Here is an 18275-nt window from a genome sequence, read left to right on the forward strand (position 1 = left end):
TCAGAATTGATCATCATATAATCTTGTTGTTGCCGTGTATAATGATCTCCTGGGTCTGCTCATTTCACTTAGCATCAGTTCATATAAGTCTCTCCAGGCCTCTCTGAATTCATCCTGCTTGTCGTTTCTTACAGAACAATAATATTCTATAACATTCACATACCATAATTTATTTAACCATTTTGCAAATTAATGGGCATCCCTTCAGTTTCCTGTAAAACCTCTTTTCTTGCTATGTAGTCTCCCAACTCTGTTTCTTATTAACCACTCTTGGTGTATATTCTCTCTTCATTTTATCTGTAACCTCTTCTAAGCAAACCTATCTTTTGCCAAGGAGAATGGCCACTATAAATTCTCCATATGACCAAACCTCAACAACTGGTATCTGCATCAACTTCAACATTTGGTGCTCACTTTTCATTCACATCCTGCAGTATCCCACAAAGAGGGCTTTAGTGAACTGCAAACTCATATGGATCAATTCTGAAAAGTGGTAGTTCCAAAATGACCATCTTAGGCTTCTACTTTAATATCTAACATGAGATAGAGATGAAGCACTGCTATGCTGTGCTCCTAGTCAGACAACATCAGCCCTGGGTTCACATTAAGGTGCCACATTTTAGGAAGGATATTGATATGTTTGTGTGTACAGATCAGTAAGAATAGGGGATTGAACAAGTGATTTCAAAGGAACTTCCAAATGAGGATATTTCCACTACCAGTGCAGGTCAGTCCCTCCCCCCCCTGAAACTACGTTTTAGACTAAACCCCTACCACCACTATATGCCAGAGATGAGACAATATAAAGAGGAAGATAATTAACACCATTTGAAAGAACTGAAGATATTTAGCTACAAAAGTCTTAAAGACAGCTCATATGAATTAGTCAGAAGAGATCATGTTCATATTCTTGAAACACCATAGGGGATTTCAAATTTGACCACCCTTTAATTCCTCCCACTTGATGTACAGAACAGGCTGAATTCCTCCCGTCTCTGGCCTTCATCTTCCATCCTATTCATATTCCTATTATTTGAGTTTGATGAAGAATGTACTGATTAAAACTAATTCTGGTGGAAGGGAAAACAGCCAGTAGAAAAATACGAACAATAGTGTCGATGCCTACTTCCTGTGTTTCCAGTTGGCTTTTAAAAGGTTTGTCTCTCTCCTCAAATATTCCTAAAACACTACCCCAGTTGCTCTGTTTTTTGCACTTGGTTACCTTGTCCTCCTCCAAGACCCCATGTGCCCTGGTACTGTCCCTCATCACTACCCCCATAGAAGGCTGGGGCCATGTAGTCCAAACCCTCAAAGAGGGCTTTCGCAGCTACAATCCGGCTGCACTACTTATGGATTTCCCTAACTTCTCTTCCTTTCCGAAGGCACCTTCTCCCCTCCCTACTTTTCACCTTCCTTTTGTGTGCTGTCTTTGCTCATTAGTTTGTAAACTCCTTGAGAGCAAAGACTGCAAATGGATCCCAACGCCACTTTTCCAGCTGAGGAATTCTATTGTTTATTCCCTACTTTTGCAAATCATTTGAGGCGAAAGTCTCCGTACACATAGTGAGAGTAGGAGAAGTAGCCTAAATGGCAGATCACAGATTTACAGCAGGAAAGGATCTCGGAAAGCCCATTAATTAGTCCAGGCCGTTCCTTTTAAGGAAGAGATGGCATGAAAACAGATCCCGGATCTGGTCGGACTCCGAAGTCCGTGCTTTTTCCTGCGTAGCGCGGGGGATGGTCCGCGCTCCCCTTTGTCTGCGGTAAAGGAGGAGCGCAGCACCCGAAGATTTCCGGAAGGGTGTGATGCTCGATAAGTCATTCCAAGGTATGAGGTCAGACCAAATGCCGGTGCAGACCGACGCTCCCGCAAGGGGAGGTCCGCCCCAAAGGTACGTTCTCCAGCCACGCCGAGTCGTCCTGCACACGTGCATCGCCTATACTCAGAAGCCGCCTCATTCTATTCCCAACCCTGGAAACGGGCTCTTCCTTACTCCCTTCTACTCCATCCCCCAGCAACAATCGCTTAAATTCTGCCTAAGACGGGAGCAGCCGGAAATGCCACGGTCCCAGAAAGCACCGCGCGCCCCAGTACTTCCGGCCCGCTCGCTTTCCTCCCCGCAGTCCGTTCAGCTTTGCAGGCCGCCGTGAGGGGAGTGATGGCCGAGCTGGACATTGGAAAGCACTGCCAGGTGGAGCATTGCCGGCAGAAAGGTGACCTCGGAGGGCTTTAGGAGGCAACTTAAGCCTCCTCGTGGCGTCTCGGGGTGGTTGGAAGGGAAGAGAAAGAAAGGGTCGGAGTAGCAAAAAAGGCCGAACTGAGCGGACGGGCGGGGCCCGCGTGGGGGGGCGGGGCCTGCGTGGGGGCGGGGCCTAGCTGGCGGGGCGGGGAGCGCCGCCCGCTGGCGGTGGCCTGGCTCCGAAGCCGGTATGTTTGGGGTTCTTGCTGCGGAGCAGCCTGCAGCTGTCTTGCTACCGTGTCAGGCCCAACCGGCCTCGGCCTTACGGCGTTTCTCTGTGAAAACTGACTACTGGGTCACTTTGCATTGTTCCCCACTTTTCTCCAGTCAAGCCGACAGTGGTGCTGGTACAGTGAGAATAGCCGAGGCCTGCAAGTCCCCGTACGGGTTACATCTTCCGCTGGGACGCCAGCCAGCTGCTGGCGCTCCGGGCTTCAGCTCCCACATCTGTAAAGTTAGAGTTTGGGCCCAGAATCCGTAGCCCTTCTTGTGTCAAGGACACACCGACAGCCTGGTGAAGCCTAGGGACTTCTCAGAAGTGTGATTCAGTGCACAGAACAAAATACACAGCACTACAAAGGAAACCAACTATATTGGAATATTTCTGTCAAAATATATTCTAAAATTTACATACCCTAGTTTAAGAACCCTAAGCTAGATGATCTCTAGGGTCTATAGAAGTAGCTGCGCATTTGTAGAGCTAAGTAATAGAGCTAATCTTATTAGATCCTGGCACTGTAGCTCAGGATAAGCAATCTGCTTAACATCTTATCCTTATAGTATATTTATCTATTTTAATAATATCTGGTGTTTCTATAGTTACCATTTGAAAGTTTTTAAAAACACTTTACAAATAAAATTTTGGTTTATCCTCACATAAACACTGACAGGTAAGTGCTATTATCCCCTTTTTTATGGATGAGGAAACTGAGGCAAATAATGCTAAGCATCTTGTCGGGGGTTATATAGTTTTATCCCTTTAAAACTACTATAGGCAATCTGCTTTTGATTTAGAAGAAATAGTGACCTAGATTTATTAACATGAAAATTTTGTCATCACAACACTGCTAAAGTATAAATTTCCTTGTTAGAGGAAGATTCACAGCTAACTTATACTGAATTCTTCACATTACATTATAATAAAGAAGTCTAAGTGAAGTAGTTTAATGAAAAATTTTGTACCAGGAATTAGACTTTGATGGCAACATCAAAGTTACAAAGAGTATATGCATTTTTACCAGCTATAATCCTTTGAATTTCAGAGAGCTCACACTTGTCAGTACTGAGAGCTAGGTTTCCCTCACACATGTAGTAGCATTTCTATTTATACTCTTATTTTATTAATCTAAAATTAACACTTTTTTAGTATCCCTTTTCCTGTCTTTCCTAGGACATTCTTCAAAGAATCATAATATGTTAAAAATGGAAGGGACCTTAGAGATCATCTGGCCCAACCCCTTCATTTTCCAGGTGAGGAATCTGAAGCCTGGAAAAGTTAAGTATATAAGGTACCACAGCTAATAAGTGGGAGAACTGGGACTATAAATTCAGATATTTGGAATTTTTTGTTTTTTCCCACTATAGCATAGGATCTTTATACCATTTCTCCCTATTTGACAGTAACTATTAGCCTACGACTATAGGCAACAGTAGCATTTAAATCCAATTTACTTCTGCTCTCATCCTCATTTTTTATAAAATAACTGTTTTAGCTAAGTGTTTTATTTTGTTGTGCTTTTTATGGGGCAGTTCCTTGAAGTACACTAATTTTGTTAGGGCACATATAAATATTGATTTCTGTTCGCTTATTTTTTGAGTAAGTGTTAGTCATCTCTTTTCTATTCACTTAGATACATTGTAGAATGAGGTTCTTTCAAATAAGTTGTAGCTTCTTCTACCTCTCTTTCAAATGAAGTACAGAAGTACATTCCTTTTGTGAATATATCTGGAGTTATTTGTTCATACTCTTAATTAAGTATGAGACACAGGAAAAGTATTTAAGGGAACTACATATTGTAGACAGAGCAACATGTCATTAATTGTCTATTGCATAATCTTGGAATAAACATTCACTTTGTACAGAATTACAAAAATTCACCTCATATCTCAGTTTATGAAGTAATTCTCAACATTAAGGAAATATGTGTAATATATATCCAAGAATTAACTCTATAAACTATTCACCCAACTACATATCATTATCTGACAATAATAGGTAAAAAAGCATGGTTGTTTCTAGGAACTGCCATCCCTCTTATTAAAAACTGAAGTGGGATCAAAGTTTCCATTGTTTTACTTGTAAGAGTGGTTATCCCAGCCTCTCCCCTCCTGAGGGAAAGGATCATAAAGGCTTTCTTGCTCAGAACCTATTGCCTTGGAATCTAAAACATCATTCAGCAGCTCTACCAACTTAACTTTAGCCACCACAGCAGTATTACAGCTTTCCATTACCATTTCTAGTTCAGGCAGGTGTGAGGCTTTGTTCTCTCTAAGGTTCTTGTCCTTTACCTTCTCTTTGGACTCTCTATTACTGTACTTGCTGAGGAGATGAGGCTTCAGCATTGGACCTAATGAATTGTATTTAGAGGCTTATTTGTCCTGTAACCTACTGCCTAATCCCACCCTCACAAGGTAAACCAAAGGCATCTCTTGTCCTTATCCCAAGTCCCAGAATCTCTATAGGTCCTTTTTAAAATTTTTTTAAGGAGAGAACAGATGAATGTCAGCCTTAAACATCATGGATTTCATGAGAATAGGAGTTACAGCCAATTGGCACTGCCTCTGTCCTATGACAAGTAAAGGTTTATATTTTCCTCTTATTAGTCCTTGTGATTCAGAGTTACCAATAGCCAAGGCAAACCATATTCTCTCTACTACCCACTTTCATTTCCAAATCTTCCTTTACTGTTCTTCACTCCTTATTACATTGTTGTATCCTTTGGAACATCTATGATTTATGCTTTTCCCTTCATCCTAACCTCTTTTCACCTTTTTAAATATCTATTTGCAAGCACGGAAAGCTAGCTCCCTCTAGAGGACACAGCATTCCTGACTTATCCTTTCCAGTGCTGAATATCATTTTCTCCCCTTTCCCCAACACTGAGCTAGAAACAGGCATGCTTCCAATTCCTCTTTGCCATTTCCAGACTTTTTGCCTACTGCCATCACTTAGCGGTTTTTCATTTGAGATTTATTCTATTTTTCTGTATTATTCTATCAATAGATAGAATTTTTTCAAATTTTTCTCTTTTGTAAAATTGGCATGCCATATTTTTCATTTTAATTTTTGTAATTTGTCATTAGTTTTGATCTTTACTCCAGAAAATTAGTTGTGTTTTTCTGATAGTTCATTTAGAAATTACTGCCAACTTTAGAAACCAGTTCCCTGTCAAAACAATCATTTTTCTTTTTGTGATGTGATTTAGTGCCTGTCCTTTTCTTGAAGGTATTCATGAAATAAATTAGGAAGCATTTATGAAGCACTTACTATATTTTAAGCATTGTACTAGGTGATAGGGATACAGAGAGGGGGAAAAATGTCCCTGAACTCAAAAAGCTCACAGTCTCCTGGGAGAGAAATCATGAAAACAGCTATCTCCAAACACTTATAGATAGGATAATTTGGAGATTGTTTCAGAGGAAAGGCCCTAAGGATGTGGAGGACTGTGAAAGGCTTCTTGTAGAAGATAGGACTGTAGAAGCTGAAACTTAAAGGAAACCAAGAGAGGAGTTAAGAAAGAGACTCCCAACCATGAGGCTCTTGGCCTCTTGTTTCTTAGTTTTGTGCTCCTTTATAAAATGTTTGATGAGACTTTCTGTAATTTTGCTAGGAATAAAAGGTAAGAATCCTGACCTATAGTTTGCAGAATCCATTTTCTTAATTTTTTCTTTTATCCTTTAATCTTGTAAAAGTTATTAGTTTCAATCCAAAGGCCATTCCCTTTGGCAAAGAAAAAAAGAGAAAAGAAACAAAATAAGAATCAAGAAGTTTATCCTTGTTTCTAGTGTTCTTATCATCTCAACCTAAAAACAGTAGTCCTGGCTCTTCACTAGTTCTCTAATGCAGTTCAAAACAAAACTGAAAAGCTTTTTATTATCTTTAACAATTCTTTACCTCCACTTATACCGAGCATTCCTACAATCATTCTTACTGTACTGTGCCATGCTTTAGTATTTATCCTCTTATCTACTCTTGCTTTAATCTTCTTTTCAAATGTTGTTTTTGCTTCTTTTTTTTTTTTTTGCTCTTTATATCTTAGTTTATCATAAAAGTATCTCTGTGATGTAGGTAAGAGACACATAATTACTATTTTCTTTTTATAATTGAGATACATAGTGGTTTATTGAATAGGAAAATCATATCAGAAAATTAAAAAGCAGATCAGGAAATAAAACTTAGAACTTCTGACTTCTCATTCATTCTTCTTAGCACAAAGACACTTAATTTCTAATAGTTCCAATTATATTATCTTCTTTTCACAAGTTTCATGTGATTGTGTCATATATAGCATGATCTGCCTGCAAAGAAATATTACTTTTTTTTAAAGTTTTCATAAGATAACAAAACAAAACCATGTTCTACCAAGTTAAATATCTTTTTTTTTTTTTTAATTTTAGATTTTCTTCCATTTGTATGTGATGGCTGTTCAGGAATATTTTGGTAAGGTTTATTAGCAGTATTTTATATAAAATAGAGGATTAGTGTCAAGATCTCGATCAGGATATATCTTACTGATAAAATGGAGATCATTTTTTAAATAAGATAGTTGTGCTTTGTGGCTATCATTTAATATTCATTATAACATTCATTGGAATAAAACATGGACTTGTACTACATTAGAATCCCTTGTCTTCCACAAATGAACTACTAACCTATCTGAGGTTCTAACACCAGTTATATGTGTGAATTGCAGTCATTCACAGAGAATCAATGATAATTAATAGTCCTTACATTGTATAAAACTGATGGCCCCAAATGGGCAGTTTATGACGATTGTCATTATGATAAAAACAAAACCTGGGCTATCTATTCTCTCCAGTGATATAAAGAACATATTTTGGTGTACAAAGCAAAACTTGAGAATTGACAGAGTATTTTGAAAATATTTTCCAGTTAAGTTATCACTTTATGTAATAATATATTAAATAAAACCCTGAAAGAACTTAGTTTTCAGGAAAGGATTATTGGAAGGCAAGAAACAATTTGGTGGATAGATTATTTTCCAATTAAATTATCTTAATTTTAGATAGCCATCTAATGCTTTATTATTGAGTTTTATATTTTTCTAATGGTCTTTGAAAAATGATAAAAGTTAGAAGCTTTGTAATATTTGTGAACTATTCTTCACTATTGAATGGTATTTAAATGTTTTTTTACCCCCATGCAGTTTTCTATCTGTGACTATAGTCTAGATTTTTGTCTAGAATTAAAATGTAAAAGCAGAGTATATGCTAATGAAACCAATAAAAGAAAATATTTACAAAGTTCAAACCCCCAAAGTAGAATACCATAAGGCATACAAATGAGAGGTGATATATAATGGTCAATTTTTGCTGTAAATATTAAGAAGAGAGGCATGATCTTTACTTTGAAACTAGGAGGACCTGGGTTTAATTCCTGTCTCTGACATATACCAGCGTTGTGACCCTGGGTAAGTCATTTAATCTCTTAGTGTTTTCAGTAGTTAAAAGACTAGGAATAAAATTCTGAGAAGATGGTAGAATAGATCAGAAAATCTGAGCTTTCCAGATTTCCCCCACAAACAAGACAAAATAGAGCCTCAGGGCAAATGGAAGTCAGCACAAATAAAGAAGAATTGTGGCAAAAGGGTTGGAGAAGATCCTCCTAAGAAAAAAATCCCAGAATTGAGGTTTACCCAATGAAAGTGTACACTTTCAGGCTACATCAAAGCAGCAAGAGGCAACCCTGGGACAGCTGGGTTAGAAGATAGCCTAGAGCTCAACCACAGGTGTTTTCACCTCTAGGACAGTTTTGGGAGTCGGGTTTCTGAGTGGGAAAAGATTGAGGGAACTTTTGCTGATAAGGGACAATAAAAGCCACAGTTGCTAGCTGTGGGCATTTATAGGAGGAAGAGTTCTTAGTTTTGGTTCCAGACCAGAAGGGAGAATTGAAGGACTTGAGGACAGAAATCCATCTTCTACACCCCAGAATTAGAAGTTATTATAATAACAAATTACTGTTTAAGAAAAAATAAATGAGCAGGCAAAGGAAAAAAACCCAACCACAGAAAGTTATTATGGGAGTAGAGAAAACTAGGGATTGTCTTCAGAGGAAGATAGTGAAACAGAAAAACGAAAAAAAAACCAAAACTCTTATATCTCCGAAAGAGTAATGTCAAATGATCAACTGCCCAAAAAAAGAATTCATAGAAGACCTAAAAAAAAAAAGACTAAAAACCAAATGAGAGAGATTGAGAAAATTTTTTTTTTTTTTAAATAAAATAAATCCAAGAAAAACAAGAAGATTATGGGGAAAAAGTCAACCAACTGAAAAAGGAGATCTAGAATCTTAAGAAGACAACTTGAAAATTAGATTGGGCATGGAAAGCCAGCAAAGTTAGAGACTAAGAAATAATAAAATATTTTTAAAATGAAAAAAAAAGTACAAAATTTGAAATATCTTCTAAACAAAACAGCTGATCTGAAGTGTTAACAGATCAAGAAGGAAAAACAAAAATATTTGGACTATCTGAAAGCTACGATCAAAAAAGGTATCTTGATACAAATAATACAAGAAATTATTTAAGAAAATTGTCCTGAACTTTTAAAACAAGAGGGGAAAGTAGAAATAGAAAAAAATCCATCAATCACTACTTGAAAGAAATGCTACAAGGAAAACCTCTAGGAATATCATAGCCACATTTTGAAATCCCCAGCTTAAAGAAGAAATATAAGAACAAGGAAAAAAAATTCAAATATGGTGGAGCCATATTTTCACCCCCCCCCACCCCCAAAAAAGAAAATTAGATTTATGAACAAAAGAACTGTGGTTGCAGCTGAAAACAAATCCAGGAAAGTTTAGCATAATTCTAAATTTAAAAAAAGAAGCTATTCAATGAATTCCCAGATTTTCAGGATTTTGTTGCACACACACAAAAACAAAACCTGAACTTAATAGAAAATTTAGTATACAAGATCCAAGAGAAATAGAATGTAAACATCAAGTCTACTTATAAGAGACTCACTAAGGACAGAATATTTACTTTTTATACTTGGAAATGTAAATTCATTAGAAATTAAGTACTAAGAAATTTAGAATTGAGTATGATGTTTGTCTAAAAAGAGGACAATACATATATATTTAGAAAGATATAAAAGTCTTCTAAATTCAGAAAGAACTAAAAGCAATAAAAGAGGGAAGGGAGAGAGGATTTTTAGAGGGGACCCCACTCACATCAGATCTGAGTTAAAGAGAACAACATGCATTTAGAGAGAAATATGTCTTAATGGGAAAGGAATAAAGAATGAATAATATATATGTATATGTGTGTGTATAAATATATATGTATACACACACACATTCTTCCACATTCAGATAGGAAAAAAGGCAAGGAGAGAGGATAAAGGAGGGATTCTTAGTGGAATGGATATGAGGGAGTAGGTTAAGTGATAGGACGAGGTAGCAGGTAGAAATAAAGTAGAGGAGTTATGAGGGATAGAAAATAAGAGATACACACAAAGTAAATATCAGGAGTAGAATTTATTAGGTTAAAAAAAAACGGGTAGTAATCAAGATCTCAGACAAAGCTGAAGTTAAACTTAAAAAGAGAAAAATAGGATTCACTTCACGTATGTCAGCCATATCAATATTGTTTTAGACTGTTTAAAATAACTAGACTATAAGGTTGGAATATTGCTATGATGTAGGAAATGGTGAGTTAATGGATGTTATCTATCTAAGTAGATGCATATGAATGTATGTGTGAAATGATTATATATATATATATATATATATATGTATAATTATATGTATTTGTGTATATATGTTTTTGTGTATGCTTCCCCTTAATTTTAACCTTTAGCCTTTTGGGGGAAAAGGAGTGGAGAAGGCAAAAAAAAAAAAAGAATAAAGTAAAAAGTACACATCAGAGAATAAAAGGAAACAAAGAAAAGATTGTGTTCAAAGCTGAACACAATGTGTAGTATTTATTATATAGACTTTCTTGAGATGGAAATGTATTTTATATTTTGAATCCTCAGATTCTGTACACATAGCAATGCTTTTTTTTTTTTTTGACCTATTTTATATTTAAGTTTTAAGTTAAAAAAAAAAAAATAAGGTACTGGCCTGCAGTGGTCAGAGGGTATTCCATTTACTAGTGAAATCATAAGACCAGTTACTGGCTCTACTATTAAGATACCATTTTTTTGTTTTCAATTTTTTACAAAAAAAGACAATATAGGAGAGTTGAAGTTGACCGTTAATTATATAATAGAGAATATATTTCACGTAGAATTTATAAATTATATAATACAAATTTATAAAGCCTTCATAACCCTGAGACTACTTATACATCAAAAGTATGAACCTTGCACCTGCAAAAATCCCAACTAGGGCCCGAACTATACTAAAATATAATTGAGAAATATTTGACAAAATAAATAAAAATTCAGCACAGCATAAATAGTTATTTTGTGGTTTTCAAAGTCATTATGTATGGTAAGAGCAAAATAAATGCAAAATATCTAAAAAAATTAATATTAAACAGTTAAAATTGTGTTTTCTGATTTTCTTTTTTTTTGGTTTTGGTTTAAGTCTTGAACACAGAAGCAGGGAATCTCATGGCTGTTCTGAGGTATGGATAAGTATGTTAACTCTTTTCCCATAGTTCATTTTAAAACATTCTTACATATTTCTATTTAAGGTATGATTATAAACTTTTTTTTAAATAAAAAGGCTGGAAAATAATTAGGAGATTAGGAATTATAGTTTTTTTTTCCCCCAACACTAAATAAAATTTGGCCAGATAAAGATATATGTGAAAAACTGGCTTTCTCTGACCTTTATTTTTCTGCTGATGTTCATTTTAAGAAAGGTTAATTTTTTATATGTTGGCATATAGAGTTTTTTGTTTTGTACATGTACAAATTAAAGAGTCCAACTTTAAAAATAGAGCATTTCAAAGTTGTAAAGAACCTTAAATATCATCTGGTGAAACCCATCATTTTCAGATGAGGAAATTGAAGCCTAGAGTGGTAACTTGATTAAGCCAAAGTCACATAGTAGCGGAGTTGACCAGAACCAAAGTCACAAGACTTTTTTTCAGGACTTTTTATACTATGTCATGCTGCATGTCTGCCTAAAGATTTGGGCCCTGTGTTTACCTTTGACAAAGTCCACAAGAAAATAAATGGTTTTTTATTGACCCAGATCTATACAGATTTTTTTTAGTCTCTATATAGCACAGTATATAAAAACAGATTAACAATGAAAAATAAAATTTTTGATCTGGATATTTTATGTGTATATAATGCCAGATCAGTATAGATTTTAGAAACATCTGGATATTAGTTCTTCACTGTATAATCTATCTCTCAACAGATATTTATTGAAGACTTGCTATGTACAAAACACCATGCTAGATGTTCTGGGTAGGACCAAAAAGATCTAAGAATTTAGTTCTTACCTGCAAGAAGTTTATAATCTAGTGGAGAAGAAAAGACAGTTAAGTTCTTTTTTATAAGAAGAAATAGGAACAGTGCAGGCAGATGAGTGTTCCTTTTATAGACTTTCAAACCTAAGACAGAATTTTCAGGCCCACTGGAGGAAAAGCAGAATAGGATGTCCAGAACAAGTTGACTGACTTAGTACAAACTATGAACATAAAAAAGAACAAAAACAGTTAAATAAATGCTAAGTAAATGGTACAGTCAATACCACTTTCATTAAATACATTGAATATTCACTGTGGGGAAAAACAAAATTCTTATATTTCCTAAGCAGCTTCTAGATCAGTCCATGTTGATCTCTTTTCCTTCATGCAATTTACTATTTCTAACTATACCTTTATTCTGACTTCAGGTTCTGAAGGCAGAATATATGTTAGTAGAACCATCAAAGAAGGATGTTAAGTCCAGAGTCCAAGGTAGAAAAGTTGGGATGAAAAATATCTCTGTGGTTACCCATTTTTTCCAATTAGTGTTTTCTTAAATTCTTGGATTTGGCTAATGCCTAGATTTGAATGAGGATAGAGTATAAGTAAGGGAGTATTTCTTGTGTCTTACCACCTTGTATTTTTATGGAGGGATAGCTTAATATGTGAGATATTGTATTAAATTCAGTATGCAAGATAGTGGAGTTTTATAATGGTCTTTACATTTTTATGTTTCAAAGACATTTAATTTTTTTAAAATCATGTAATTAAAAATTTGGACACTGGGTTTAATCTGAGTGGAGGAGAACGAAACCAGTATAGTTAATCTCTTATTTGGTGTCCTTATTTTGAGATTGATGAGATATCAACTTGACTACAGTCTTTGAATCCCTTGGGAGTAAGTTTTTCACAAAACAAAAGAAGTTAATATAAAATGGAGCTGAATATTTCCTTTGGTTATTGTGTGTGTGTGTGTATATACATACATACATACATACATAGATACACACACACACACACACACACACACATACACAGTAATACGCCCATATACATACATATATATATATATACACACAAATATATATGTGTGTGTGTGTATACACACACAATAGCTGGTTATACATATACGTACACATTTTAGTCTTTGTTAAGAGAATTTGAAAGTTTAATGTACCAAGCTAGTTAGTTATTCTTTGCACAAGCATATAAGGAATGATTCTTCAAAAACATTTTCCTGGTTGCTTCAATTTAGAAGAAGTGTTTTAAACATCTGCTGGGTGTGTAATAATTTAACTTATTAGATGTAAAAAGATCTGTCTTCTAAGAATTAAAATAAAAAATATGAAATAAGCATATAAATATGATGCTGACCAAAAGATGACATTTATAAAAATAATAAAGCTATTACTATAAGTATCTCTTCAAAATGGATTTAAATAAAATCGTATTTTCTATCTTTGTGAATTATGAGAACATTTTTTTCTTCTCTGTATTTCTAGTTGAACATAAAAAGTGAGAGATTGAAGACTGATGACCATTCATCTTACCCATGTTCATACAAAGACTGCAGTGGAAAAGAGCTTGTGCCGGTGTTATGTCCCTTCTGTGAGAAGAATTTTTGCCTGAGGTGATATTTGAACCATTCAAAGATTGCAGGTATTTTTAGATTCTGTACAAGTTTATGAAATCTAACAGTGTCTGCTTTTCTGTTTTGTGTAGACACCGGCACCAGTCAGACCATGAATGTGAAAAACTGGAAGTTCCTCAGGCTCGAATGGCTGTCACACAGCAGCTTATTAAAGATATCATAGGTAAGATCTAAAGTATTTTATTATGTTGATTTCCTTTACTTTGTATGGTCTGCTGGTTTTAGAGCTCTTGCTTGCTTCGGAAATCTGCTCCAGAGATTTTCAAAAAGCTTTTGTTAAGCACTGGCAGAAAAGCAAAAACACTTGTTTATACTGTCATGGTGCTGATATTTTAGTGTGAAAGTCATTATGCAAATACAACTTGTATCTTAACAGGATATACATTGTAAGTGGAAGGTGATTTCAGGAGGAGGGGGAATGGCCTGCTGCAGAAGGTAGAACTAAGCTAAGTTATGCACAATGAAAGCCAAAAGGCAGAGGTGAAGAGGGAGAATTGGGAAATGAAGTGTCTGTTGAGGAATAACAAGGAGGCTAGAGGTGGGAGAGAAAGGGAAGGGAATGGTAAGTATGATGTAAGAAGACTAGAAAGTAGGAAGGGACTAAGTTGTGAAAAGCTTTAAAAGTCAGAGGAGTTTATAGCTTATCTTGTAGGTATTAAGGAGCCACTAGGTTTACTGAATATGGGCTGCACACCTGTATTTTAGTAAGACACATTTGGCAGCTAAATGAACTAGAGTGGAGAGTGACTAGAAGCAGGGAGACCAACAAACCTGCTATTGCAATAGTCCAGATGTAAGTGACAAAGGCTTATATCGTGGTAACAGTTGTGTTATAAGAGAGAAAGAAGTGTATATGAAAGATTTGGCTCAAATGCCAACTTCCTGAGTCCTTTCCTACTCAAACCAATTGCTAATGCTTTCCCCTGAGGTTACCTTGTTTCTGTTTTATTTATACTTATATATGTACTTGACTCGCTCTCTCTAATGGGAGCTTCCTGTTAAAAACTTTCTTCTCTTTATTCCCATCATCTGGTAAAATACTGGCACTTCCAGAATGCTTAATTAAATGTTTGTTAATTTATTGGTTGAAGAACCATCACTAGATGGTTCTTAAAAGTGGGACTTCTGATTCAAAATTGCATGGATTATCCTTTTCATGTTATCTGTTATGAACTGCTTAGTTTGGTTGAAATTCCAGAGTCATGGAATTTGAGAATTGGAGGGACCTCAGTGTTTTAGATGGCTGTTAAATTATTTTTAGCTCTCAATTTCTGTTACATGGGGCTAAAGATAGTATTGTGAGAAGAGATTGGATTTAGAATCAGAAAACCAGGCTTCAAATCCCAACTCTGTTCTTTAGGTCCTTTGTGATCTTGGATAAATCGTTTGCTTCCAGGAGCTTTATTTCCTCATCTCTAAAATGAGAGAATTGGACAGGATGACCTTTGAGATTCCTCTCAATTCTAAACATATAATCCTGTCATCTCTGTTTGAGATGCCATTGTGAAGACCATACAACCCTGACCCTAAAACTCCTAACCCTTAACCAGATGCCTTCCAGAATCCATTAATCATAAATGGAATAGGTGAAAAATATGGATGAGTCATACTGGAGAAGGATGAAAATAATGATAGTCCTCATCATAATAGTATTTATGTTGTGCTTTAAGGTTTGCAAACCACTTTACAAATATTATCTCATTTTATCTTCAGAGTAATCTTGGGAGATAAATGCTGTTGTATACATTTTATAGATGAGGATACTGAGACAGTGAAGGTAAGTGACTTAGTCAGGATGACACAGCTAATGAGTTTCTGAGGCCATATTTTCACTCCAGCTCTTTCTGACTCCAGATCCAGCACTCTGTGCACTGTAAAGATATGGCATTTTTAAAGTAAAGTATATATTTTCTTTATTTTTCTCATGTTTCTAAAAATGGATCATACTCTTTTGAAGTGAAAAAAGACGTATTAAAATTCATTCAGTCCCCTTATTTTATGAGTAAGGAAATTGAGAATCTAAGATATTAAGTAGTTTGCGCATGGGCAGTAAAGAAACCAAGTCAGAGTTGGACTTTCCATTATAGAAGAATATGCAACATTGCAAAATCTCTGCTTTATGCAAACTCTCCTGTTATTCCTGCACAAGATAATGAAGATTTCAATAGAAATTTTCCTCAGAGGTAGGTTATGGCCTTACTACCTGCACCACCTGCCTAGTAAATATAGAATCTTTAGTCTCTAAAAAGATATTATAGACTATTTGTGGGTGAGTCTTAGTGTTTTAATTTATAGAACTTGTAGTGGAACTAGAAAATATAACCTATGATAATTTCAACAGGTACAAATTTTCTTATTTTTCAGATTCTAAAAAAGGAGCTGCAGTAAGTAAAGGGCGCAGAGGTGCAAGGAACAGTGAAACTGCAGCAAAGGTTGCACTGATGAAATTAAAAATGCATGCTGATGGAGATAACTCTTTGCCACAGGTTGGACTTAGATGTTTTTAAAATGTGTGTGTTACTGCATTACAGCAAATCTTAGGATCTTACTAAACTTTAGAGCTCTAGGTATATGTACTCAGCATATGTGTGTGGACAAGTAAGAGAGATGTCCACATTTAACCATTTTAGAATTTTATTTTTCTCTTGTTTAAAGTAAATGGTCCTATTTGAACTTGAACTTTTTTGTTAAATGGATTTTTCTTGTAGCAATAATTAACTTTTACATATAGACGTTTCTTTATGATTAGAAGTCAAAAGACTTCATCTACTACAGATGAGGGAAGAAGCAGGAATTTGTAGGTGGCCTGAAAATCAAGAGTTTGAATCTATATTTTACTTTTAATTCTCTCTATATTTGGACAAATCATGAAACTTCTATAGACTTCATTTATCCCACTTTTAAAAGCAATAGGGGTTATATTATGACTTCTAAGGTTCTTTTCAGCATGAATATTCTGTGGCCCTTCCTTAAGGTATAGGTAGAGATAATTCCCACATAACTAGTTACAAAGTGAATTTCTATAAAGTGAACCCTACTTCTCTATTAACCTTTTTAGAATCAAAAATGAGTTCTAACATAAATTATTATCCTTTGGATGAAATGCAAGTTGTTAGCTCATATTTTCTTTTTTGTTGTGGTTTTTGCTCTGGAAGGAGAAATGTCACCTTTTATTCAGAATGATTTTAATAAGTCATTAAAAGCCTAGATGAAGGACACATTAATTCCCAGTATTTCTCTGCTGAAAACCTGATAGTCACTGACAAAACTCCCTTTTATATTGGGGTTCATCTAGTTATTATACTGTCTCTCTTTTTTTCCCTCCTTGGCTTCAAACCACTCTTCCTATTTAAAAAGTAGCATTCTCTTGGCCAAAGGAAATGCATTTTGAGTTTTTTTTTTTTTTTGTTTGTTTTTTAACTTTATTTTTGCAGACAGAAAGAATTTATTTTCAGGTGTTCTTACCTAAAGGGAGCAAGGAGAAAAGCAAGCCCATGTTCTTTTGTTGTAAATGGAGTATTGGCAAGGTGGTGGATTTCGCAGCTTCATTAGCCAATCTTAAAAATGAGAACAACAAAGCAACAGCTAAGGTAGTATTAACTAATTTGTAATAATTTTTTTGTGAAAATTAGTAGATTATTTTCTTCAAAGTATGATTGCTAATTGTTGTCTTATTGTCTCTTTTACAGAAATTAAGATTGTGTAACATTGCAACAGGAGAAGCCTTACCTTCAGATCAATCTTTGGACACATATATTACCAAGGAAGATTGTCCTTTATATAATGGTGGAAATATAATTTTAGAATATCTTAATAATGAAGAGCAATTTTTGGAAAATGCTGATTCTTACTTAAAGTAGCCATTCGAGGACAACCCATAATCATTAGGGAAACAATATTCTTAAATTAATTTATTAAATTAAAACTATGTACTCTTAAAAGAAAGATGCTTTAAGCTTAGTTTGACTATGATAATGATACACTCTGTAATGAGTTTTATATAAAATATTTTTGTAGGTATGATGAAAGTAAGTTTGGGGCTGAAAACTGTTTTTCAGCAAATTCAAGTTTTAAGCATCACTATATATATATGTACACATAGATAGCAATTAGATCATGTTTGGTAATGGAGAGTAATTCTTTATCTAAAACTTCATCATCAGAAGTAGTAATAAAAGAGAAGATATAGGAACAATAATTATAAACAATAAAATTTGCAAAGTGTTTTATAATATGTTACCTTATCTGAATCTTACAGTGGCACTGTTGAGTCAGGTTGAGGGTAATAGGAATGCCAAATATTGGGGGTGGGGAAGACATTCCTGTACAAAATCTTGATCTCATTAGTTTTGGCTTTAAGAGGGAATAACTTAATCATTCAGTTGGGTTTAAAATTTTATTTAACCCCAAAGGCAGGAGGAGGAGAAAGAAGACAAGAAAAGGAAGGGACAGGATAGAAGGAATGGCAGAAACGCTAGGGAAAAAGGTAAGAGAAGGAAGGAAGGATTGATAGAATATAAGGTAGTAGGTGGAATAGGTTAAAAAAAATAAAGACACAGTAGAAAAATAATAAAAGTCTATATGGGGAGAAAATAGGATGTTGAGAAATAGAGAGCTGGTCATCATAACTGCTAATGGGAAGGGGATGAACTCTGCCATAAAATAGAAGCAAGTAGCAAAGTGGGTTAAAAAAACAGAATCCTACAATTTGTTGTTTGCAAGAAACACACTTGACAGAGAGACACATACAGATTAAAGGTAAAAGGCTAG

The 18275-nt window shown here is 35.0% G+C and overlaps 1 protein-coding gene across 2 annotated transcripts; it reads left to right on the forward strand.

Annotated features, from left to right (window-relative positions):
• Positions 1-1803: 1803 nt before the first annotated feature.
• ZFAND1 (zinc finger AN1-type containing 1) lies at positions 1804-18043 on the forward strand. 2 transcript variants are annotated; one of them, XM_003759675.4, is made up of 8 exons: positions 1804-2214; positions 6858-6900; positions 11017-11056; positions 13357-13484; positions 13577-13668; positions 15870-15991; positions 16940-17095; positions 17195-18043. In XM_003759675.4, the coding sequence occupies exons 1-8, from the start codon at positions 2160-2162 to the stop codon at positions 17363-17365; spliced, it is 807 nt and encodes a 268-aa protein (XP_003759723.1). In that variant the 5' UTR covers positions 1804-2159; the 3' UTR covers positions 17366-18043. The 2 variants fall into 2 exon arrangements, with proteins under 2 accessions (XP_003759723.1, XP_003759724.1); XM_003759676.4 differs by having other exon boundaries at positions 16961-17095; positions 17195-17365.
• The last annotated feature ends 232 nt before the right edge of the window (positions 18044-18275 follow it).

Source organism: Sarcophilus harrisii, chromosome 1 (genome assembly GCF_902635505.1).
Source record: "Sarcophilus harrisii chromosome 1, mSarHar1.11, whole genome shotgun sequence".
Taxonomy (NCBI): domain Eukaryota; kingdom Metazoa; phylum Chordata; class Mammalia; order Dasyuromorphia; family Dasyuridae; genus Sarcophilus; species Sarcophilus harrisii.